This window comes from Lutra lutra, chromosome 16 (genome assembly GCF_902655055.1).
Source record: "Lutra lutra chromosome 16, mLutLut1.2, whole genome shotgun sequence".
Lineage (NCBI taxonomy): Eukaryota > Metazoa > Chordata > Mammalia > Carnivora > Mustelidae > Lutra > Lutra lutra.
In genome coordinates this window covers 11,806,133-11,832,390 of record NC_062293.1, presented here as the reverse complement: position 1 = coordinate 11,832,390, position 26,258 = coordinate 11,806,133, and the positions used below count along the sequence as shown (strand labels likewise).

At 49.0% G+C, this 26,258-nt stretch overlaps 1 protein-coding gene across 3 annotated transcripts in view; it reads right to left on the bottom strand.

The window, feature by feature from the left end:
* Positions 1-26,258, bottom strand: part of RGS9 (regulator of G protein signaling 9) — a 99,278-nt gene that overhangs the window by 50,301 nt on the left and 22,719 nt on the right. For 2 of the 3 annotated variants that reach the window (XM_047708086.1, XM_047708087.1), the window contains exons 1-3: positions 15,849-16,185; positions 5,639-5,735; positions 1,590-1,640 (exon numbers count right to left, since the gene is read on the bottom strand). In XM_047708086.1, coding sequence (XP_047564042.1) covers positions 1,590-1,640; positions 5,639-5,735; positions 15,849-15,905 — 205 coding nt within the window. In that variant the 5' untranslated portion in view covers positions 15,906-16,185. Of the gene's footprint in view, positions 1-1,589; positions 1,641-5,638; positions 5,736-15,848; positions 16,186-26,258 lie in introns of those variants that run through there. The other variant, XM_047708088.1, reaches the window with a different exon arrangement.

Below are 26,258 nucleotides of genomic sequence, written 5' to 3'. Positions count from 1 at the left end.
CAAGAGCAGACACTGAAGGCAGAAGCAGCTCATTGCCCAACTCCCACAAAGCACCCCACACTTCAGGAGAGGTGCCCCCATGCTAACAGCACTTCATCCAAGAAGTGAGGGCAGTGGTTCCTGAACTTGGCTATGGGCAAATATCAGCTGGGGAGCATGGTAATAGTAAGATTCCCCAGCCCGACCCCTGAGAATGACAACTCCCAGGTCCAGGGAGAGCCAATGAACCCAAATGTTAATGGGTACCACAGGTGGTTCCCTGCAGATGTTAGAGACGCTTGCTTGGGCCTCTGGGTCTGGAGAAGTCCCCAGGAGCAGGGAGAGAATGTCTCTGACCAACAGAAAGTTCCTCACTCAAAGAGGAAAGGAAAGAGAAGGCCATGTTTATTGTCAACTTCTACCCCAAGCTCAATCCTGCTTGCGTCCCAGGTCCAGATCCCACTCTTCCACACCTTACTTTAATTCCCAACAACCTCCACTGTGCTTGGAAACAGTTTTGCTTCTGGATTTGCATCAGTTAAAGGAGAACCTCCCTGGCTCTTTCTCAAAGGCCCCAAGGTAGCAGGTGTCTTTCCATTCATCATTGAGAGAGAATTCCATCCCTCCAGTCAGCAGGCCCAAGGACCCAACCCACATCCCATCCCCTATCTGAGCCTCCAAAGCCTAAGAAGACTTTCTCCCCAACCCTCCTTCTTCATCCTTCGTGTCTCATTCCCTCCATCATCGACAAGCATCATGTTTTAATGTCTTGATGTACCAACAGCCTTTTTTCTAGTGGGAAGTCTGTTCCTTGGATTTTTTTTCTGTTCCAATCCGTCCCTCAAATTGCTGCAAACATCCTAACTTATATATGATTATAATGCATACTGCCATGCTCAAAAATCCCCCATGGCTTCCTAGTACTTGTCTCCCAGATAAAACTTGGAATTTTCAGGGGTGCTGGATGGCTCAGTTGGCTAAGCATCTGAATCTTTATTTCAGTTCAGGTTGTGACCTTGGGGTCCTGGGATCAAGCCTGAGTCAGGCTCAGCACTGAGTCTGCTTGGGATTCTTCCTCTCCATCTGGCCTCTCCCTGCACATGCTCTTTCTTTCACTCTCTCTCTCAAATAAATAAATCTTTTTTAAAAAGCCTGGAATCTGTAGACATGCCTACTATATCCCTATCCCTCCATGGCTCTCCACACCCAGCTGAAGCCATTTCTCCCAAGTTCTCCTCATTCCCACTCCCTGTCTCATTCATTCCATTTCTACACCCCTGCTCAGGGCTCCCCTCCACAATTCACAAGCACCCCTTCTTTCAAAACCAGCTATATGTGAGCATCACCCCCTCCAAGAATTCTGTCTTGGCTGATGCTTCCCCAATTATCCATTATTCACGTGCTCTCAATATTTTGTACGAAACAATTATTTTTCCCCTCAATTATCATGCCTTCACTTTTGATTTGGGCTGTTTTACATGTAAATGCCTTGTCTTCTGATGTCAATTTCTCAGAGACAAATGTTAAGCCTCCCTTTAGTCTCCACCCTCCAGGGCTTCTTTGGGCACACACAGCCCTCCTTGTTGCCGGGGTGCCAGACAAGCGCTCACCCAGATTGGAGATCCAAAGCCGCTGGGCTATCCATTGTAGAACGTCACTTCCTGCAAACCAGAAGTATTTGGCCACTGTCAGAGCTTCCAAGCAAATCATCGACCTCCACTCCCTCCTCCATGCTGTTGCCTGACTGGTCTCCACTGGGCTCAGCTGGGATCTCGTCCCTCTTCTTCTCCAAACTTTCAGGGGCTCCCCTCCCCGACCCCTCCCATGATGTTCACTCCAAATCCCGCAGCCCATGATTCAGGGTCATCCAGGACCTGACTCCAGCCAGATTTCCTGTTGAACGTCTCCCATACACCTGCGACATTTATCTCTCCGGTAGTATTTTGTTTTCTGACTTTACAACAATTTGTGCATGGATTAACAGTCATCAGATAGGAAGCAAACAGCCCATGTCTTAACACTGGAAAAAAACCAGACCCAAGGCATGCTGTCTGCGGGGACCCAGATGGAGCCTGGCCACGTGAAGGTAAATCGGAGCAAGAGATGGAAGGAAAAGTGGGAATGAGCTAAGGGTGAGGCGATGGTTTGCCTAGGCTCCCAAATTCCCAGGTAGACCCCCAAAGAGTCAAAAAATTCTAAATTTAGACCTGGTCTCTCAGATCATTGTAAAGGTACTCTGATCAAAGCAGGAGAATGGGACGTATTTGGTAACACTCTGTGGGCTGATTTATAACTTCAGACAAGGGGGTGTGGTCTCCACTTGTAGTCTTGGGTTCTACAAGTCTTACGGGCTGGCCTGGGGACAATGCAGAGTGAAGACTGGTGTTGGAGAAAAAGCAGAAGGGGCAGACAGGGGCGAGATCAGGAGAGGTCAGGAGAGAACGAGCACTGCCCCCCCGCCACCCTGTCCCCCAAGGATTCAGATTTTTTTGTTTTTAATTTTTTATTTTTTTATTAACATATAATGTATTATTAGCCCCAGGGGTACAGGTCTGTGAATCGCCAGGTTTACACACTTCACAGCACTCACCATAGCACATACCCTTCCCCAATGTCCATCAAGGATTCAGATTTATCTAAGGACCAAAGCAAGCCAAGTTCCACCAACAATCCAGAACTGTCACTGGACCCCAAGGAAACTGTATGCTTCTGCCTCACCCTGGGCCCCGCAGCCCCGTAAGCAGAACAGGCTTCTTGGAGGAGGAGGACAATGGCAGCTCCAAGGAAAGACAAGATACCGTCACAACAACCCACCCCAATTCAGACGCCACCTTGCAAACACCAATGACCACATTTTCCAGCAATTTCAGCCTGCTTTACAAAGGCCACACTTGGCCCTGATTGCATGGGAACTGGCCCACAAGACATACAGAGAAGAAGGATCTGGGTCTGAGTTGCCACTGCCTATGTCCTTCTGGCTCGACTGTTCCAAATACTTCCTTCCTCAGCAGTACTAATGAGGCATTTCTTCCAGGCCCCTCCGGGGAAAGCCCTTACGACCCACTCATACACTCTCTGGGCTTAATTACCTGCCCAGGGCATGGCTAAAGATGGACAACCCACAATTCTTACTTCACCCCCCATGTCCTGGGGCACAAGTGTCCAAACATGACCTCTGTCTATGCCCACATGCCCACTGTTACTGCTTCCAGTGGGTTCTCATCTGTCGCTCTTAGTTTTATTCAACCCTGGTTGGCTGTTCTAAAGCAAAATTCTTCATCTAAAATCCTACATCAACTCCTAGCTAGGACGGGGGGTCTTAGACTTTCTCCCCGGGGTCTCCTTGAATGCTGCTCAGAGGTGCGCAGACTGAGAGACAGAGAGACCCAGGCAGGCAGCAGATGGATCCGTGCTTTCCACCAACCAGCTGAGGGTTTTCTCATCCACTTGACTGCTTCCTAAAATAGACCAAATAAGATTACAGGGCCACCAGCTTCTCATCACGTGGTCTTCTGTGTAACGGTGCGGCAGGCTCCCACGTCAGCCACCTTCCTCCCCAGAAGTCCTGGGTCACCTGCCATCTGAGAAGCTGGGTGCTGATTACCCAGTTTGCTTGTATCAGTGCTGACGCAGGACCCATGCCTTCAACCTGAGCCCCTTTACGAAGGCAGCTGAAATTCACCCACAGGAGGAACAAGAGAAAACATGGCGGGTGGGCGGCCTTGCCTGAACCCAGGAGCCAAGCGCGCCCTATGTGAAAAGAGAAAAAGTAGCTTATGCACACAGACAGTGGGTCAGGGATGGACACTGGGGTCACGTTGCTGGGGTCACATCCAAGCTCAGCCCTGTGCTAGTTTAGTGACAGGGACACTAGTGGCTGAAACTCTGTCTACAAAAAGCAGATGGTCCCATCAACCCTGAACTTGATCGTGAGCGTTAAGTGACACAGTGTAGGAAGTCACCAGCTATCACCACAGGTCAAGCTTCCATGCCTGCTGACCACGTGCTCAGTACCATCCCACTGAATTCCCACAATCATTCTCTTCCCCAGGGATTGCTATTCCTGCTTTTAAAATGAGATGATTAAGACAAGGGCTACACAGCTTGAAAGAGGCGCCCGAAGGAGTCAATCCCAGGGTAACTGGCTCCAAGGCTAGTACTCCTCACTCAGTGCTAGACCAGCAGAGACTCATGCATTCAAGAACCTTCTACTAAACCACCAGCCTAACAGCTAGGCTGAGCAAGGGAGTCACCCAGGTGAGCAGGACAACATATCTCCCCTTGAGGGCTTTCCAGTCCCGTGGAGAATTCAGGCTGGAAGTAATGACAATCAGAAGTGGAGAGGGGCGGGGACACGGACGCCTTCCAGAAGAATCGCCTCAGGTACATCTTAATTGTCAGGGGAACGCAGAGCCACCCTGAGAAGTCTGCCCGTCAATCCCCACTCTTTGGGCACCTGTGCAACTCAGGTTCCTAGCCTTTCCCCAGGGCAGCTGGTCAGAGTTTCCTTTCCTTCTGTGAGCTATTCTGTCCCGTTCCGATCAACCGCTATTTTGCTCCCAACAGCCAGGCTGGTTTTCTGTCGCTTACACTCAAGGGAAAAAAGATGGGGACACGCCTTCTTCCAAGCGGACAGAAAGGGAAACAGGGGGACACTGTCGGCCAGCTTGCCTCTGCCAAGACCAGAGCACCTTGAGTGAAAGGCAGTCAGGCTATGCTGAGGGGGAGAGAGAGGGTTCACAAAGAGTGGGGCAGGGTGGCGAGTCCCCAGCTCCTGCTTTGAGAAGCTGTTTCTGCAGACAATAGGTCTCAGTAGGAAACAAACTCTCTACCAAAAAACCAAAATCATCAAACACATGCAACACATTTATCCGAAGTCATTCTTATTCTGTGGTTCAGTCCCTTCTGCCGATAGCCTCAAATGATGCTCCTTTTTCCCACATCCAGAGGAAAGAGACACTGGCGCCGTCCCCATGGTGTGGTTAAGACGGGTGTCAAAAAGAATCAGAAAAGGGTAGAGCAAAGACCACATCTTTTTCTGCCAAAGAGTATTTTTTTTTAATACTACCTGATTTCATGAAAACAGGGCAAACAGAAAGCGACAGCAAAAGCTTTTTAAATGACCTCCTGGGAGGGACGGCGCCACAAAGTGATCTATGGATTCTTTTTCTCCTTTCCTTTCTGAACCCTTCCTCAGAAGGAGCCTGTGGTCCAGGAATCAGCAAATTCCCTCTAAAAGGCTATAAATATTCTGTTTTGTGGGTCATAATTCAGTCTCTGTACAAGTACTTAACTCCGTCATTGTAGCATAAAAACAGCCAAAGACAATATGTAAAGAAGGACATGGGACACCTGGGTCACTCAGTTAGTTAAGCATCTGTCTTCAGCTCAGGTCATGACCCCCAGGGTCCTGGGCTCGAGCCCCGCATGGGGCTCCCTGCTCAACAGGGAGCCTGCTTCTCCCTCTGCCTCTGCCCCTCCCCCACTCATGCTCACTCTCACGCTCTCTCTCAAAAATAAATAAATAAAATATTTTTTAGAAAATTTAGGGATGTGAATGTACTCCAATAAAGCTTTATGCGCAAGCACTGGCCGTGGGCCGCACTTGGACCTTGGGCTATATAGATCGTCAGCCCCTGCGTGTGGACAGATACATTACCTGTCATGGCGTGAGGGACACTGGTGACCAGAACCTTCTGGTTCTGCATCCTGACCCCCGTCTCCGGGTTCTGCATGTCCTTCACCAGGGCTTCAATCTGCAAAATGGAACCAAAAACATTAGCTCATCAGAGCTATTCCAAAAGCCAGGCAAGGCCCCTCTCTGCACTGCGGAGGGAGCAAGAGATGCTGAGAGGAATTCAGGGAGCTTACCATCAGGAACTTGTGACCCAGATGGACCCTGAGAGATCGCAACACAACCAGGTTCAGCATGGGGTTCACAGACACACACACCCCCCGGCTGGGTGCGGGAGCTCGGAGAAGTGTTCTCCGACTTGGAGATCCTGCACAAGCTCAGAGGAAAAGGGGAGATGTGGGAAATGAGGATTTTGCAGGACAGAAAGTGAGAAGACACGGGAGCAAGTGCCCAGGGCGAAAGAGGGACGGACAATGAAGCAAGAAAAGCAGCTGGGGGCCAGATCACAACGGGCCTCGGACGTCATTCCCGGAGCGTGCATCTGGCGCCCACAGCGACCGCTGGGCAGTGGCGTGATTCAGCCCAGGCTTGGGAAAAGTGGCCCGTGACAGAGAAGACGCTGAGGTATGAGGAAGTTTGCCAAGAAGAATAAAAGAGGGGAGGTCCATTTGAAGATAATGCAATGGTCCCAGCAAGCAATGGTGGGTCTGTCTCCCCGCTTGCCACTTCTCCCCCTTCTCAGGAGAGCAGCCAGAAAGACTCTTTCAATTATTTTAGAAGATGTCACTCCTCTGCTCAAAACCCTGCAGTGGCCATTCCACTCAGAGGCAATGGCAAAGTTCCCCAACTAGTCTACATGGTTGGGATCCCTTCCTCCCTGACTCTTTTCCAACCACCACCCACCTGGCTCCCTCCCATCCAGCCACCCTGGCCACCTTGCTCCTCCCTGACCATGCCCAGCCTCCTGCTCTAGGGACTTTACTCTGACAATTCCCTGGGCCTGGACTGCCCTTCCCTATGTAACTAACTCACTCACCACCTTCTTCTGCTAACACGCTCAGGAGGCCAGCCCTGACCATCTTACTTAACAACCTTGAACTCCACTCTTGGCATTCCTGATCCCCTATCTGCTTTTTCAAGAGCACTCACCGTCTAACATAGGAAATTATCTGCCTCTCGATTACATTGCTTATTATGTGTCTCCTTTTTCCTAGACAGTAAGCTCTTCAAGGGCAGGTCATCTGTCTATCACAGTCCAATGCCGTTATCACAAGTGCTGGCACGGCACTGGACACGGCCAGGGCCACGGAGCTGGTACTTCATAAGCAGCTGGCGCATGAGTTAATATGTAAATGAAGGCAATGGCAGGGGTGAGAGGAAGGCGCCACTTCAGAGCCCTAGTTAACTCAAGTGAACTGTACTTGTAAATGATTGACTTGTTCAGTGAGGGTGGCAAAGTTTCTAACTCCCATGATCAGAGCTGCCGGTTCCCAGAATAGAAAAGGCAGATGTGCCAAAGAAGGAGCACCTTCTGAAAGCAAAGGATTCTGCTTTGGAATGCTGACCGAGCTCGCCACGGTGTCTGGCAGGTGACGGGAAATGAACATCCCAAGTGCAAAAGAGATAAGGGTCAGAGATACGACTTAGTCATGAGCCTCGGAGAGAGAGTAGAAGCAAAGAGAGCCAGAGAGTCTCTCTCAAGGGAGAGAGACTGCGGGATGACAGCCACAAGGATGGCCCTCATGCTCTTTATTTTTTGAATTTTATTAATAAAAAATAGTTTTCTGCTTGAAAAAAATCAAAGGGAAGCAAAATCAACTGAAGGGTATTTTCAAACAAGCTGGATGGGTGGGCACAGTTGAAAAAAAAAAAAAAAAGACAACCCAGGTGTGTCTCTTGTCAACGTTTATCATGGGCACTGACAAAGCCTCACATATCCGAGGTTTCCAGCTTCCTGTTCCCCCAGGAGACCCCTCCTGAAGAAACCACGCATCTCCCTGCCTGCCGTGCGCTTGCCGTGGTTAGTGAGTCATTCAACAACTAAAACAGTAAGTGTTCTTTTTCCAGTCACTCTGGAAAACCAAAGATAAGGTGATGTGGTCCCCAAGCCCAAGGAGCTCACTGGTGCCAGGATATTATGGGACAACATGGGAGGTACAGTGATGAAGGTGAGTTCAGGGTTATCATGAGGACACAACAGCGCCAGGAGAGGGTCAGGAGTGGTGACTCCTGGAATGAATCTTTAAAAAATGAATAGGGGGGCACCTGGGTGCCTCAGTGGGTTAAAGCCTCTGCCTTTGGCTCAGGTTATGATCCCAGGGTCCTGGGATCGAGCCCCACATCGGGCTCTCTGCTCAGCAGGGAGCCTGCTTCCCTCTCTCTCTCTGCCTGCTGCTCTGCCTACTTGTGGTCTCTGTCAAATAAATAAATTTAAAAATCTTAAAAAAAAAAAAAAGAATAGGAATCAGGCACCAGAAAGGGGGGAGGGGGGGAATGGTGGGCCAGAGCATTCCAGGCTCCAGGGAGAGCAGGAGCAGAAACAGAACACGAATGGTCAAATAGGAGGAAAACCTTTCCCGTCCTTCTCTGTCCAGAAACCCTCTCCTGCCTACAGCTGGCCAAATCCAGTGGAGGGCTGCACCTCCAACCCAACCTGTCCACATTCCAGCCACTACCCAAACTAAAACAGGTCAGTGATTCACCCGCTTCTCCTCAATTTAACTAACTTGGTTATCTCACCATTATTCTCTGGCTTTTAAATAAAATAACACCCCCTTGCTCCATGCAACACTTTACAATTACCAGTCCTTTTGGACGTTGCTCCGTGGCTGTGGTACAAAGAAAAGAAACCCACAGAGAAAAGAAATCTCACAGCTCCATGGGGCTTCCTTTCTCTGCCCACGGTGGGATTTCACTGAACCTCTCCAAATGTCCTTTCTCTACTGTAAAATGGGGACGGTGATAGTCTGTGCCCAGGTAATTGACATACTTTTGTAATTTCTTAGAATCTCATTGAGCATTTGTGTAAAAATGCTTTACAGGGACAGATATGTTATAGACTCATAAAGATACAGACTTCATCTGGGCACCTGGGTGGCTCAGTCGGTTAAGCATCTGCCTTCAGCTCTGGTCATGCTCCTGGAGTCCAGGAATCGAGCCCAGTGTCGGGCTCCCCGCTCAGCAGGGAGTCTGCTTCTCCCTCTCCATCTGCCTCTCTCCCCCCACCCTACTCTCTCTCTCCAGTAAAATCTTTTATAATAAAAAAAAGATACATACTTTATCAGGAGAGATTCATGTTAGTGGTTATGGTTAGAATCATTCATATTAGCAGCTTTTGTATAATTAATGCATCTTTGGAACTTTGCATGCGGGGCTGTGTTTAGAGGCCCGTGTGAATAAAAATCCTGCTCTCCTCGCTGTTCAAATATTAAACATGTACTTACTGAGCATCCTTAAGTGCATTGCATTTTGTATGGGGGGGGTGTGGTACAACAAGGCAGAAGACATACTCCAAGTCCACAGAGGACTGGGAATATGTTTGTATGAAAATAAAAAGTTAACTAAGATAAATGCTAGAGATCTGGATGCAGAAAAAGCCCAGTTCAAATCCCTGCTCAATGTAGAAGCTAGGTAAATTCCTAAATGTCACTAAGACTCATTTCTCTGTAAAACAGAGAAGACAATAGTACCTCTATCATCAGGGAGATGTCACGGAGATTATCCGAGATGAAGCGTGTAGAGCACTTAGTACAGTGCTATGCACAGACTACTCAGTAGACCGCGAGGGTGGGCTGAATTAGGCACCAAATAAAGGGGAGAGTGCTAACCCCAAATGACTCAAGAGATGACAAGGATGGCTGAGAAGATCTCCAAAAGATGTGCCTAGAGGGTGGATGGGATCTTCCCACATGGTGAGGATGGAGTTGTGCTCCAAGGGAGCAATGGTCTGAGACGGCCCAGGCTTCTCTATGCAGAAAAGTGAAGAGATTGAACTTGGAACCCTTGTGCATTGTTGGTGGGAAAGCCAGATGGTGCAGCTGCTACGGAAAATGGTACAAAGGTTCCTCCAAAAATTAAAAACAGAATGACAGGCAATCCCACTCCTGGGTGTATATTGAAAAGACTTGAAATTGGGATATTGAAGAGATATTAGCTCCACCACATTCATGGCAGCCAAAACAGGTGAAGAGCCAAAATGTCCGTCAACAAATGAAGAAGGAAAATGGGGCAGAGGCAGACAATGGAACATTAGTCCATCTTTAAAAAGAAGGAAACTCTGCAACAATACGGTTGCAACAATAAGGACGAACCCGGAGAACATTCTGCTACAGAGAACATTTTGCCAAGTGCGACAAGCCAGTCACAGACGGACTGCACGATCCCACTTATGTGGGGTCTCTAAATTCAAGGAATCCAAGAGTGGGAAGGTGGTGCCAGGGGTTGGGGGAAGGGAAATGGGGCGTGGCCAACCAACAAGCATCAGGTTTCAGCTAAGCGAGGTAAAGCCGCTGGAGAGACCTGCTCTGTCGTATGGTTTGTGCACTCCAAAATTTAAGAGGGTAGATACTCACAGTAAGTGTTCTTAACTCAATAAAATACAATTTTTAAAAGAATGATTAGACAAAGACTGACCCAGCTGCATTGGAGGAAAGGGGTCACGCAGAGGAGCAAGGATGAGGTCCTGTTGCACCTGCCCAGACGCATTCTTGGCTCACAGATTGTTCCGGAACAGAAACTATCCCTTTCGGCTCCATTCAGAGCTGCCATTCTTGGCCTTCTGCAAGGTCAGGGCCTGGTAGCATCTTGGCCGCTGTGTCAGCCTAGAGCCTGCAGCAGTGAGGGAGGGAGCAAAGGGGCAAGCCCAGCACTTCTCCTGGACACGGAGGACCTAGGGGCCACAGGTGGTGAGGGTCCCTCCTTCTGCAAATGTACAGGCTACTCCAAGAAGTGCCTGATTTTCTAAGGTGTGGGCTTAGGTCTCTCCTTTCCCCTCATTCGCTGCCATATGAAATCCCCTATTTGTTCAAGAAATTTTTGGATGAAACAGCCATGTTTCCTAGAAACAGGGAGCCCAGATATTGGAGAAGAAAAAGAAATTGCCTTAAGAGTGAGAAATCGGAGTTCCTCCAAGAGAAAGTCAGCGGATTGGATCCCTTCTCTTCATGTTAAGGGGGGGAAAAAATCTAGTTATGAAGAGTTTGAAAATAATCTTCAGGGGAGGAATAATGAGAGTTATTTTAAAAACACAATGAGGGGAGTCACATCTCTCTCCAGCAGGTGTGTCACCGTTCACAGAAAAGAAGGGCCGGTGGGAGGAGGGAGCATCACATGAACCTCGGGAACATTTCGAGGGCGTTCAGCCTGGTGCGGTTCCGATCAATTTTCCTTAGAACTTTCCTCACATAAACTCCTCTGAGGGGCCTCCCCAGTCACACCAGGAGACACTGAGAGACTCTGTTATGGGCTGAACTGTATTCCCACCCCCAAATTTGTATGCTGAAGACTTAACCCCCAGTACCTCAGAATGTGAGTGTATTTGGGGAGAGGGTCTCAAAGTGGCCATTTAAGTAAAATGAGGTCATGAGGTGGGCCCCGATCCAATATGACTGTGTCCTCATGAGAAGAGGAGATTAGGACACAGGCAAGGCCATGTGAGGACACAGGGAGAAGGCAGCCATCGGGAGCCAAGAAGAGAGGCCTCTGAGGAAACCAGCCCTACCGACCCCTGGTCTCGGATTTCTAGGCCAGAGCTGTGAGGAAACCACTTTCTGTTGTTTAAGCCACGGAGCCCGTGGTACTTTGTCATGGCGCCCCCCCCCCCCCAAAAAAGAGTAGACTACGTCCTATCATCCACCCCAAGAGAAAAACCCCTCGCCCATCGCAGAGAGGAGAGAATCCCAACCATTTCCAAGTTCTCCAGAGAGCCAGTGAGAAGCCCTGGCCTTTCCGCTCCAAAAGGCTGCCAACTCTCACACCTCCCCCTGGTGTCCCGTGGGCGTCCCCGGGAGCTGAGGCCGAGGCCGGCCTTCCCCACCATCAAATGTCAAGGCCCACTCCCAACCAGATTCAGCCAAATCTGGTTCCAGGCACAAACACACGCCACACAGCCAGGCCGTGCCGGGCTGCCTGGGACCCCGTGTTGGGGGACAGCGGCGAGGATGGGGGGTGCGGGCCCCACATTTCTGCTCTCAGAAGCCAACGTGCTGTGGTATGACTGTGGGCATGCCAGGGAACCCCGACATCCCAGAGGAGCAGACACGATGGCTTTGACGCCCCAACATCCCACCATCCACGCCCACACTGCTCCTCACATTAAGGAGCTGTCAGTCACTGTGCAAGATCTCTGGGGCTGGAATTTTCCTTCAAGCCGGAGAAGGCTCCCAGGGGGATGAGACTAATCAGCCCTTCTCTGTACAAAGAGGGGCAGAGTGACCCAGAACCACCATGCTGTTTTGCTAACAGACAGGGAGGTGTCCCTGTTAACCCACCCGGCCACCAGAGGCCAGGTGACGCCCCCGCCACCTCACCCTGCCATCTCACACACCCTCGTGAGCAGCATACCCTCACTGGTACTCAGGGGTCTTTCCCCAAGTCCTGCCCTTCCCACCTTGGTCAGAGGCCCAGGAAGCATTCTAGATGGCCCCAGACAACAGCAGCCAACTTCCGCTGACTCTGCTTTTGCTTCTGATGTGTGTTACCTGCCCACTAAATCCTGCCCCATGGGACCTTCCTCCTTCCCCTCTGGACAATCAGGCTCTGCCTTCCTGCCACGTGCCTTTCTACTGCCACGACTCCAGCCCCCGTGTACCATCCTCCAGCCCAGGGTCCCCCACAGCAGCACTACTGACATCTGGGTCCAGACCATTCTTCATTGGGGGACCAGCTGCCCTGTGCATTGAGGGACAGCTAGCAGGACCCCTGCCTTTCCCCACTGGATACCAGCTGCACCCTCGTCTCCAGGTGTGACAACCCCAAATGTCTCCAGGTGTTGGCAAACGTCCCCAGGATCCTTCAGCTCTGCTCTACAGTCAAATCCCCTGGAAGCTTTTTTTTTTTTTAATCACCAATGCTTGGGCTCCACGGCACTTAATAAGTTAATTACCTCGTAAGTAAATCAGAAACTCAAAGGATGGAGACTTGGTGTCAATCTGTTGTAAGGGCAGCCAGCGCAGAGAAGCACTCAGACCCTTGAACCAGAATCATCCCTCTAGCACAGAAACAGATTCATTTTAAAACATCCAAAGGCTTCTCACTGAACACAGAAAGGCTCCGACTCCTCAGCACGACATCCAAAGCCCCCAGGTCTGGGTCCTTCTGAACTAGCAGACTTAGCACCCAACAACCACGGCCGCTCTCCCAGCCCCAGATAGCTCTCCCACACCAGCGTGGGGTTCGACATGTCTGTTGTGTATCTGCCCCAACAGTCGCTCACCTTCCCATCCTCCTGGCAAAGAAAACGAATTTCTTGTACCTCAACTCAGTTGCAAGGCCCCCTTATGACACCTGTCCTGATTCCCTCACCCCAGGCAGATAAGGGCACAGTTATGTATCATGGTGAATGAAAGAAGGACACAAGCAAAAGATATCCTGTTCTGCCCACACCTCCTAACAGTCCTGTTTCTGCATTCCCTTCCCAAGCAAAAGCAGACACCAGAAGCCACACCAGAAAGCACAGCATCCAACAGAAGGCTTCTCCATGCAGCACCATGAGAGTCAATGCCACGGTGCTTTTCAAGGACAGCAGTGACTGGTTCTGGTGGGGATGGTGATCTGGTAATCACAGAGGGGACAGGCCAGCCCTGGAACAGGAGGCCACATGTACAGCAGCCACAGGGAGCGGCCCACCGCGTGTCACACACACACTGAGCACATGCCATTCCCTCTGCCTGGAACATCCTTCTTTCTCTCTGCCGATAACACCCACTTATCCTTCGCTCTCAGCTGCACGGCCCCCAAGCATCCAAGTCAGGCCTTCCCACAGCGTCCTTTCCACCCAAGCTCATAGCATAGCATTGCCTTTGGCGACAAATGACGGTCAGTCCTGTTTTTCCTGGTTCCACACCTTAGTGGCTATATGATCGGGGCAAGTTCTCTTTCTCACCTTCAGTTTCCTTCTCTGTAAATGGTGATGATCATGTCTGTCTTTGTGGACCGCCTGGGATAGTAATGCATGCCCGCCCCCACTTTATAAACATTCACTGAATATTTCGTCGAATATCCCTTGAGTGAGTGGTGAATGACACTGCACCCATGTTCATGTTCCTTTGGTCTGGATCCTTCTCCAGAAGCCCAGGCATCTAGTTCAGCGGGCTCAGCGTGCAGGACCCCCCTGGCAGGGCTCCTGAGACTGGCTCTGGGGAGCTCTGGGACCTGACTGGGGACCTGAGAGCACACAGACAGGCAGGTCCCTCCCCACAAGGCAAAGGGAAAGAGCAGTCCTGGGGGCGTGGGCAGAGTCTGTGGGCAGCGAAGGAAGTGGCTCGGCTCCAGGGGCTGGGGAGAACCAGCCTTCACAGCGGAGGAGTGGGAAGTTGGCAGGTGAGAAGGAGAGAACGAGCTTTCCCAGGAGAGGAGCCTGAGGTATGAAAGGGCGCAGAGTTCCTAGAAAGGTAGGGAGGACATTGAGGTGAAAGCCCCATTGAGGACTGTGGCTGCTTTATTTTGTTTCCCTGGAAAGCAGGTCGGTGGGAGGGAAGGAGAGACAGGTCAAAGCAGGATCCCAAATGCCTGGGCTGAGCCGGTTGTACTTGACCCTGTGAACATGGGAAGCCAGCGGAGGGTTTTAGGCTGAGGAGATCAGCGTTAGCTTAAGAAAGAAAAACCAATGTGTTTATGAAGCATACTGTGGAGGTAGGCAGGCTGGGGGGTGCGGAGGGAGGCTGGAAACCAAGACACCAGTCAGAAGACCCAGCCAAGAGAGGAAAATCTACCAGATAACAGTCATGATGGAAAAGAGTGTCGAGATTCAGAAAACAGAATGTCTCTAGACCATTGCTCTCTGAGCCTCCAAGCCAGAGCTGCCCTGTCTGGGAGGCAAAGGCAGTCCCGGGGGATCCTGGAAGATGATTTATGGCTTTCGGATATCAGCTTTAAGGGGTTTCTTCTGCTTTTAGGAAGAAGTTTGCAATACAGGCTCTAAGGATTCTTTTCCTGGATGACCCTCACACCTCAGCCACCTGGAATGTTCACGAGCTTCTCGAAGTAGGTGGTCCACGTGGGACCAACTATCTCCATCGTGCCTGGGGCTCTCCAGGAGTTAGCACTGAAAGTCCTGGTCAAATCAGGACACTTGGTCCCCAACTACACCAGTCTGCTGAGCTCCAAGGACTCAAGGCAGGGCTCTTAATTGTCACAAAGCATTCAGCTAATTCTACTCAACAAGATAAGCCGAAAAGGGGGACACCGCATTGTGAGAAATGGCTGCAGATGGGGTGAAGCCTGGGCAAGTGACCTGGGGCCTAATCTTTTGTCCATCTCCTCTGACGCTGGTTACCTCAAAAGCCCAGAACAAAAAAATGAGCCAGTCGGAACCCAACACATCACCCCACAAGGTACATGCCACATCCCAAGTGTCCACGGGCTGGACACCCTGTGCCTGGCCACTTGGTCTGAGAAAGCCTTTGCGATGAAAGGGAAAGGCTCTGACTTCTGCTGCCAACACAGACAGACCCGAGATACACAAATACACACACTTGAATGAGGAATCTAGGGGCTCTGGGAGCGGGGTGTCCCTTTATCCTACAAATCGCACCATTTTTGTGGTCTATGTGTACACACCACACACACTCCAACTTAAAAACACTGCAACTGGGGATTAGAAAAATAGCAAAAATGTCAATGCAACATCTGGGAACCTTATGATAATATCAGGATTCTGTCTGTAATCTGACACAGCCTTGGCTGAACTGCCTTGTGGCACCCTCCTCTCCAGAGTAACAGGTTGTTTTCCAGCTTCCAGTGGACCATCGCCCCTGGCTTCAGATTCCCCGCTACAAACAGGTTACGTGGAAACCTAATCATTACAGTCTTTAACACACACACACTCTCTCTCACACACACACACACACACACACGGCAAATAAGTCATTTAATAACACCAAGCAGCACCGACGGACCACAGGGATGCCCTCCACTCCGGCCACACGCCCCGCGCCTCGCCAGCATCTCCGCGGACACTTCCCAGAGTTGGGACCCCGCGCACCTCCCGGGGCCCAGGGCACCGGACCGCGCTCACCTTCTGCAGAAATGCCATCCTGGGCCTGTACTGTTGGCCTTGGTGTCGGATCGTCATCCTGGACCCTGGATGAAGGCACCACCAGAAGCCGAGCGGAGCGCTGGAGAGGAAGCCCCGCGGCCAAGGCGCCCGCGTGCCCCGCACACGCCCCGGCGTCCCGCGGGAGGAGGGCGGCCCGAAGCGCGGGGCGTGGGCGGCTGCTGCCGGCGGCGCCCCTTTACTCTGCCTTGGCTCCCGCCCCGGGAAAGCCGCTGGAATCCGCGCCAGCCAATCAGCGCACCGCGCCGCGGGCTCATTAGCATGCCCTGCGCTGGCAGCCACCTCCCGCCAGGGGGCGGTGTCTGGTCCCAGCGGGACCCCGCGGAGCCTCAGGTGAGATCCGCGTGGGTCTGGCCCCGAGAGTGGGAGGATCTGTCGCAAAGAGCAGCCTTTTCACCTGGGCCAGAAGTGAGTTATATACAGAAATGAGACAAAGAGGCCTCACTAATGAGCGTGGTGGGAAAAATGGTCTTTCCCATCCCAGCTCTGCCACTAGCTAGCTGGACAACCTTGGGCAAGTTTCTTAAATTCTAAGCCTCAATGTCCTTACCTGAAAGGTAAAACTGAAACATGGGATGGTCCTATCCAACGGACGGGCTGCTATATCATGTAATGGGGAAATGTGTAACACAGTGCTTGGTCCTCAACAAATGTTTAGCAGTATTTACGGAAGCAAATTTTAAGTGGCTTGGTGACGTGTTGGTTAAAGAAAGAGGGGAAGGGGGAAGGAAAAGGAAGGAAGGAAAGGAAGGAACACAACACTGACTCAAGGTTGCAAACAATTTCAAGGGCTTCATGGCTGGTCCCCTCCGAGAGGGGTCCACAACTCCCTTTTGCTTTAGAAAATCCAGGACCCAACAGGTGTCCATTCATGCAGAAGACCAGAGATCCTACTAAGCAAACCAGCGCACTGGGAACTATGTTCCTAGTGTGAACTACAAAACAATATCAGTATCCAAATATGACTTTTTTTTTTTTTTTAATGGAGTGTCTTTGGGGCCTGGACTTATACAGAACACACACTGGGATATGCTGGAGCAGATGAACTATGAGTTACCTTCCACCATCAACGTTCCTCGATTCTATAAACCCAAAACAGAAAGGAGAAAAGTGGCTTACCCACAGTCAAGGAAGAGAAAACTTAAATCTTTCAGGAGCAAAGACAGGAAAAACACATGAGCTCTTGCTCAGTAATCAGATAGCCAAAACCCCATATGTGTGCCAGTGTCTTCTCCTTCACTTCTATCAGACCCTGCTCACCGAGCAACCTTACTTTGGTGGGACTCACCCTCCCTTAGCTCACTGGACCAGGGATGCTGAGGATGAGAACCGCCAGCCACTCCCTGTTCAGGCTGTGGCCATGATATGGATCTGAAAAGCTTAAATGAGCTTGCTAGATTATTACCTTCAGCTTGAGCCAGACAGAGGTAAAGACACGGCCAGAGAAAGCTGAGGCCAAGTGCAAGGTGACGTTACAAGGAAAACAGAAATGAAAGTTGAGCTGAGGAAGCCCATTGGAAAAAGAAGCAAAGAAACTAAATAGGCTGAGTGCAGAGGAGGGGCTGTGAGGCCGACCGAGAAGTCCCCAGAGCTCACCTGGCTCCCTGCCTTTCCAAGGGCACGTGCCATGTCCACAAATCCTCCCAAGGATCCTTGAGTCTTTGTTTCTTGCAACCGAAAGGGCTTAACGCATAAGGTAGTGTCAAGACTTTAGTGACAGCGTCCTGAAAAATAGAACTGATTTAATTCACCTACTCATTTAAACAACAGACTATTGCATGACACACATTGTGCTAGAGCAGGATATGACCCAGTCCCTGTCTTGAGACGCTCACAGGTTCATGGGGGAGAAGAATACTTGAACAAAACTATGTTATAAACTGAATGTATGTATCATGGAGATCCTGTCAATAGAACACAGAACTTTGTAGAAGAGTACCTTATCCATGAGTGGAAGAGAAAATCAGGGAGACGTCCTGGAAGAGGAGTCCTAAAGGAAAAAGGGATCACCACAGGTACATCAGACAATAGCAAAAGAAAGGCGCAGAGGCAAGGATTAGCATCGTTTGAGGGGGGTGGCAAGGAATGCATTGGACACAAGGTCTTGGGAGATTGATTAGAGGGACGTGGGCAGGAACCAGACAATGGTTGGCTTTGGATCAAGGATTAAATGGAGAGGGGTGTAAAAGAACTTTCTGGAGTGACAGAAATTTTCTACATCTTAATAGGTATGGTGGTAACACAGGTAAATAAGGTTGTCGAAACTCATCCAACTGTACTCTTAGAACTGGAGCATGACACAGTCTATAAACGATACCTCCACAAAAGGATTGACTCCCAAAAGCAAGGATTATCTTCCAACATGATAGAGGGACATGGTACAAAGCTGAAATCCTCCCATGACTCAGGTGGGTGAGCATTCCATCATCATCATCTCTATTGTCATCAAAGGCTTCCTTCTTGGTGTCATTCAGACCCTAAACGGGTCATGTTGCCCTGGCTAGTATTCAATGTCATTGACATAGCCCTGAACCTTGTCCCCTGTAGGATAAACTTCATCCAGGCACAATGACGTGGTCAACCACATGGCAGTGTCCTTTAAAACCCAGGTCTAAGGTCATCTCCCGGTAAAATGTCCCTGACCAGCTCAACAGTTCAGTTCAGCTCACTGCACTCAGTGCTCGCAGAAAGCCAAGCTCGCAGGTCCCAGACTGGAAAGGGAGACAGAATCTTCAACAGCTCATTCCCGCATGATGGATGTATCAGACCACTTCCAGGCAGAGACTTCACAAAGGGTCTCCTTTGAGGGGACACGGGGTTAAGGGAAACCCTAAAAGAGGTCAAGGCACCCAGAGATCAACTAATAATGGAAGCCACTGCTATTATCCAGATATAAAGGGCTTGGTGGGGGCAGTGGGCAGAGCCTTGGTGGAGGGGCTGTCTTCCATGTCCTTGGAGGGACACAGCCATGGCTAGATAGGATGCCAGGGGAATAAACACGCTGACCTGCTCTCCTCCTGGGACCTCCCATTGCTTAGTTGTGACCAGGAGCCAGGGGGCAGTGGAATCTGGGTGAGGCACCTGTTAGGGTCAGGCTCCTAGAGCACACAGGGGAGGGCAAAGGATTCAAGAGGTAGGAGGGACACAGGACAGGTCCACCACAAAGAAGCAGCGTGACGTGTTAAATGTCTTTGATAACTCAGAAGCTCAGAGGATCATTCTCAGAGTTTATCTGGTGTCCTCAAGCACTTTGAACAGTAACAGCACCTCCCCTACCTGCACAGATGTCTCCCTGACTCAGACAGAAATCACGTCGAACTCATTTGACTTCCCGGGCCACTGCCCTTTTCTACCCCTTGTTTGCATTTCATATAATTTTGTCTTGTTTGAATTTGTTACGAGTGTATATTACATATGCGATCCTACCAAATCACTTAGAGGGAAAAAAACAAAACACACACCTTCCATGCATGAATGTTTCTTCCTAGCACCTGCTAGAGAGGCAATAGCTCACGAAAACGTATTTTTGGAGGGAAACCAGAGGAGGGTCTCCTTCTCCCACAGTGAGCATACCAGGCCGGCCAGACAGAATCTCTCTGTGCGCCCACGGGTCAGCTCTGGTTGAGTAATAAAGTGACGTGTGGGTGAGACCCACACTCCCTTTCTCTCCAAACTTTCACCTTCTCTACAAAGAAGCTATTTTAGACCTCAGGAAGCTGGCCATACCTGGTGACCCTGGCTGTTCCATCTGGGGGTATGAAAGAAAAAGAAGACTTAGAACCTTTCTGGAAGGTTCCCTGCCTCCTCCTCATGCAAGGATTGCTCAGAAATTATCTTGGCCCATTAGGGGGTCGTCAAAAGTACAGTACATCACAAAACACAGGGTTTGGGGGAGGATTTTGTTTTTTGTTTTTTTGACAGAGATCACAAGTAGGCAGAGAGGCAGGCAGAGAGAGAGAGAAAGGGAAGCAGGCTCACTGCCGAGCAAAGAGCCCGATTCGGGACTCGATCCCAGGACCCTGGGATCATGACCTGAGCTGAAGGCAGAGGCTTTAACACACTGAGCCACCCAGGCGCCCCACAAAGCACAGTCTTATGAAAACTCCCTCCTCTGTCATTTTTTAAAATCCTAAATTACATTGTCTGGCTGTATTCAGAAAGCATACCTTTCACAAGGAAGTACCAGGCATGAACAGGTAAATGGAACAAAACCATGCCTTGCTCTGTCCCCACTCTCCTCCCAACTCTGTGGGGTACCCTGCTGTCTATCTATGGACCAGCTCCCACTGGAATTTTCTCTAACAAATGACATCTGCTACCTTCTGGTGAAGGGTGTTATTATTTTATATTTATATCTATAGAAAATTTGGAACTGTGGGATTTTTTAAAATGACATTAAGAGAAAAGGCATTTTTCACCACTTGACGTGGGCTTTGGTTTTCAAGATAGCGTTGGGGCTAAGGGGAGGTATGAAGGCCTCAAGGCACAAGATGTGTGTTCTAGGCCCTGCTGTATTTCTCACAGGATGTGTGACTTTTTTTAGATCGCTTTATTGAAGTGTAATTGACATACACCAAAAAGCACCGTATTTGAAGTGTACAATTTTATAAGTTTTGATATACCACATCTGTGATCAAGGGAGGGAACATATTCATAACCCCCAGAAGTGTCCTTGGTGATCCCTCCCCCTGCTGTCCTTAGGCAACCACCTGTCTTTTTCTGTCACTATGAATTAATTGGATCAAGCCGCCTTACCTCTAATCAACTCACCTAATCTCTCCAATTTACTAGTTTCTTATTAGTAATAAGGAAGTATCAGATTTGATGAATCCATAAGTCCTCTCCTATTTTAAAATCATATGATTTTAGTTTTCAAAGTAGAATGAAACACTCCATCGGCCCCAAGGCTGGCAGAATGGGAACTAGTGCTCCCAGCGATGCCCCTCTGAACCTCAACCAGCCACCCCAAAAAATGGGATTCCATGGAACAAACATTCCAAAGTGCTGAGTCCCCAAATGATTTCATTCATATGTGGAATTTAAGAAACAAAATAGATGACCTTAGGGGAAGGAAAGGAAAAATAAAATAAGGTAAAAACAGAGAGGGAGGCACACCATAAGAGACTTTTTTTTTAAAAAAGATTTTATTTATTTGACACAGAGAGAGAGAGAGATCACAAGTAGGCAGAGAGGCAGGCGGAGGGAGGGGAGCAGGCTCCCCGCTGAGTGGAGAGCCCGATATGGGGCTCGATCCCAGGACACTGAGATCATGACCTGAGCTGAAGGTCAGAGGCTTAACCCACTGAGCCACCCAGGCGCCCCCATGAGAGACTTTTGACTCTAGGAAATAAACTGAGGGTTGCTGGAGGGGAGGGGGGGAGGGAGGATGGGGTAACCGGGTGATGGACATTAAGGAGAGCATGTGATGGAATGAGCACAGAGTGTTCTATGCAACTGATGAATCACTAAATTCTACCCCTGAAATGAATAATACACTAGATGTTCACAAAATTGAACTTAAATTAAAAAATAATAAATTTTAAAAAGTGCTAAGTGCTACCGTCTACATATCCCAACCATTCCTGCCACAAGTGAGCAAGAGGAGTGGGGGTGAGAGATGAGAAAGACACACTTTAGGAGAAGAGACCCCAGGAAAATGTATCACTCGGTTCACGCCAGGAGTCTGAGTCTCACTGAAGTCCCCTTCTGATGTCAGACCTGCCGTGCCCATCCTTCGGGGATGCTGAAACCAAGTGCACGCAGCCTGGGGTCCTCTGCTGACACTCGGACTCTCCCCCTGCCTATGTGGGTGGCTCAGGCACCACTGCCTGGGTCCCCAGCCCCTCTCCCTGCTGCCAGCAGCCATCACTGCCTTTCGTGAAAGGACCAGAGGGCAGCAGAGAGCAGATGTCTTTCTTAAGGCTTTCCAAAACAGGAGATTTTTCAAAGTCTCTGCCCCTTCTGCTTTTCTCTTGGTTTCCCCAGGAAAGGCAACGTCTGAAAGGCTATAGCAAGACAGCCCATAAAGGAAATGCAAATAAAATAAAAACATTAGCCCCTGCTAGACTATCTTCTAACATCTATAAGTCCTTTTTATAAAAGATTTTATTTTATTTTATTATTTGACAGACAGAGATCACAAGTAGGCAGAGAGGCAGGCAGAGAGAGAGAGAGAGGGAAGCAGGCTCCCCAATGAGCAAAGAGCCCAATGCAGGGCTCGATCCCAGGACCCTGAGAGCATGACCCAAGCCTAAGGCAGAAGCTTAACCCACTGAGCCACCCAGGCGCTCCTATAAGTCATTTTCTTCAGAGGTTGCTTTTGAAGACCTACTTCACCCCTGCTCCTCCCTCTTTGCTCCCATGTCCGGATCTAATAATGCTTTCTCTCTCTTCTTTCTTTTTTCTCCTTTCCTCTCGTTGGAGAAAGAGGGATGTCCAGATACATCACCTGAACCTTGGAAAAGCCAGTTCTGCTTTTCCTTTCTCTGTTTATCTTTGGTAGTCAGTCCCTCTGGGTTCAAACCTCAGGCCACCTTACAGAAAACAGATTTGGTGTTTTGTAAAAAGTGCAAACCATCCTGGAGCACCTGGGTTGCTCAGATGGTTAAGCATCTGCCTTAAGCTCAGGTCATGATCCCAGGGTCCTGGGATGGAGTCCCGCATCAGCTCCTGGCTCAGTGGGGAGTCTGCTTCTCCCTCTCCCTCTGCTCATGTTCTCTCTCTCTCTGTCTCAAATGAATAAATAAAATCTTTATAAAAAAATAAAGAGTACAAACCCTTAGGACAAGAAGGAATCCCAGAGAGTGGCTTCTAGTGAGTATGGAGCTTCTTCTTGGGACAGATGAAAATGATCTGAAATAAGACAGTGGGTAATGCTGGAATGACCTTGTGAATATACTAAACAGGTTGAACTATACACTCTAGAAGGGGCAGACTTATGGTCTGTGAATTACACCTCAATTCTTAAAGTGCAAACCCAGAGAATTAATTTTCCCAAGCTATTACTATTATTAGATGTCCTTCCCTTTCCAAAAGAGGTAGTACCTCCCATTCTCCTCCCTAATAAAGTTCATTTGTTCATTCATTCAAAAATCAATGTGATTTTTCGGGCACGGTTTCCCTGCTCATCAACACAAGCAGCCTTTTCTAACCAAATCTGAAATGTTCTTTTCCTCCAGCCCGCAGAGGAATTTTTTTTTCACCATTATGTCTTTTCACCATTATGTCTTTTCTCTTGCTGGGTGTTCTGCTGATAATCCCCTGGTGCCTGTATTTGACAAATGAGATGCTCTCTGCCGCCCTCCGTCAGAATCCAGATCAAGTTGTCCCCCCCACCGCCCAAGGGGATGCTTCTCCCCCCACCCCACCCCACTCTGCTCCTTCTACATGGAGTCTGTGCCTCGAGTTTTCCACTCACAGCTTTGGGTTTGCAGCTACTTGCTGCATATCTTACATTCCCTCCGGATCAGTGAGTTTCACCAGGGATAAGGGCAGCCGGTGGCTTGAAAGTAACGGTTTCTGGGTTTGGGTTTGGGTTTGGTTTTTTGGCAGGCCCATATGATTTGCAGCATTGCCCATTGCTGTGGAATAAATACTCCTACTAATGTGACATTGGTGACCACAGAGATACTGGATGGGACTTCTCTGTTAGTTCATGGTGCAGCACAAAAGGATTGCAAAGGATTAGCAAAACCTGAATTGGGACATAGTTACATAAAAAGCAATTAGTGCAGCCACTATAGGAACATAGAGATGGACGGAAGTTAAGATGGGCACAGTGATGTTTCAGTAAGGCTTGACTTTAAACTCAACAATGTTTTCTCTTCCTCATCCTTAAAGCCTCCTGCTCCCCTTCACTTGTTTTTTTGTAGAATCTTTTATTCCGAAACCGGTGTCGATACTGACATCCCGCTGACCTCAATGTATACTTAGCAACGAGACTCTCGTGACCGGTGCCCCTGCTGGTGATGAGACCACCTTGAAGATGTAACCAACCCGGCTGGCAGCATGGACCAGATTCCAATCCAAACTGCCCAGATCCTGTATATTCCAATAATACCCCGCTCAGTCTTTTAACCCTGCTGGGTCTGCAGTTTGGAAGGCATTAGCCTGCTGCATTCTCTTTTGCCTGGCAAAGCAATAAAACTGTCGTTCCCTTTTATCCCCAAAACTCTGTCTTCATGTTATATTTCAGCTCCAGAATATAGAGGTCAGTTTTCGACAACATTAGGACTCAGTGGGAAAACTTCCTAGCAACTAGAACCATCCTATAAACTAAATAGGTTATTTCTTGGTCCAGGAGACTGAGTGTCATTGGAGTGTCATGGTCTAAGATGCTTGAAGGTGAGATCTACACCACACTCAGTGGTAAATTATATAACCCAGTCCATCTCTTCCAACTCTAAGAATTTTTGAGTCTCAGATGGGAATGACTCCAAGGCCATATGGCAGAGAAATGGATGTTGTTATGACTCACCCAGTGTCACAGTCAGAGATTTAGGGAATCACCTGTGAGAAAGGTTTCCTGGCTGGCCTGATCTACCCCCTCTGTCCCCCTAACGAAGCCTTCCTCCCTTAGGCTCCCTGTCCACTTTGCATTATCTGAGTGAATTTTGCATATGAGCGTCGGGTTTGCAGGGCGGTATCTGATATCCTGAGGGCAGATATGATCCCTCCAAAGGCAACAGCCATTTCTTCCAACAATCTCCAAGGGAAGAGACACGTTCTAAATCAGGGAAAGGAAACAATAATTCACCAAGTCCGCCTTGGGTACCACTCTGTTGCTGAAACTCAACTGTCCATTCTATGAGAACAAGTCCATGACCAAGAGAAAATGGAATCTGTAATCCCCAGGAATCAGACCATGTTTTGTAAGAAAATTTTTCTGACATCATGTGATTTTTCTCTACTTCCTTGTTATCATCTAGCATTTATTACATTTTCATTAGGTGTTCCCCCTTCCGCCGCTCTGTGTTGGAGAATACTCAGTTTTGTCCAACTAAGCCTTTATTGAGCACCGTTTCTGGGGTGGGTATTCCTTAAGCACTGAGTAAGATACAGTCCTGCCTTCAGGAAATTTCCAGTGGGAAAGAAAGATATAAAATATAATTCTGGCACCATGCAGTGAATGATATTGCAATACACGGGAGGCAGAAGGAAAAGTTAAAAAAAAAAAAAAAAGGAAGAGTGGTAAGAGCTTGCTTGAGGGCAGACAGTGGTAACAGCGGTACCTAACAAGCATCACTACACCTGCTTCATTCATCGGTCCCCACCACAACCCTATGAAACAGACCACTAGCCTTCATATCCCCATTCGACAAATGAGAAAATGAGACTCACAGAAGATAAATAATAAGCTGAAATCCATGATCCTACTGAGCGGCACAACCAGAGCTGGGAACCTGGCAGTCGGGTTCTGACTTGGCGTCTTACCACCTGGCCACGCTGGGATATCCTGATTGGCCAAACCTGGGTCACGTACCCACCCCGGAAGTAGATTGAGGTTCCGGTGGTTTCCCACAGAAAAATCATGGTGTTAGAATCAGAAAACAACAACAACAACAATAACAAAAAAAGCCTGGTTCTTCGGCAACCAAAATCAATAGCTGTCCACTGCAGAATCCCTTCAGGACAACAGCTCTTCCTTTCTCTTGGATTATCTGCTTGGGATGAATTTTCCACAGATGATCTCAATGATCAGAACCTAAAACACATTAAATGGCTCTTGATAAGTAGTTTTCAATAGGATTGCCTCTTTTCATCCTGTTTGCCCAGAATGAACTTATTTTTACCACACCCTTATCTTTGTCAGATGTTATTGGGTTTAAACCTAGACAATGCTGGGGTACCTGGGTGGCTCAATCCATTAGGCTTCTGCCTTCCCCGGGAGTCCTGATCAGATGTCCTAGGATCAAGCCCTGCCTTGGGCTCCGGGCTCAGCGGGAAGTCTGTTTCTTCCTTTCCCCCTGCTCCCATGCTCATGCGCGCGCTCCCTCTCTCTCTCGTGCATTCTCTCTCAGTTAAATAAATAAAATCACTGAAAAAATGAAGAAACTCAGACAAATCTAATTTTACTAGATTCCCTATTTTATTTGCATAGTCTTCCCTTTCTCCTTTTAGAGCAGAAAATCCAAATAAGAGGGTTATATATAAGTTGGTTAACACGAACCTCTGAATCAAGAAATGGGCCAGTTAGGGCCCTGGAGGTGAGGGTAAGGACAGGTGTGCCCACTCATCTCTGAGTGTTATCGAACAAAAGGGCTGGGTCTGCCAGAAGAAAGGAGCAGCAGGTCCAGCCCCCGCCTGGGGTTCAAGTTCAAAAGGTACTTTTTATGTAAAACATTTTTTTTTAGGGTCCCTTCATCCCTGTTA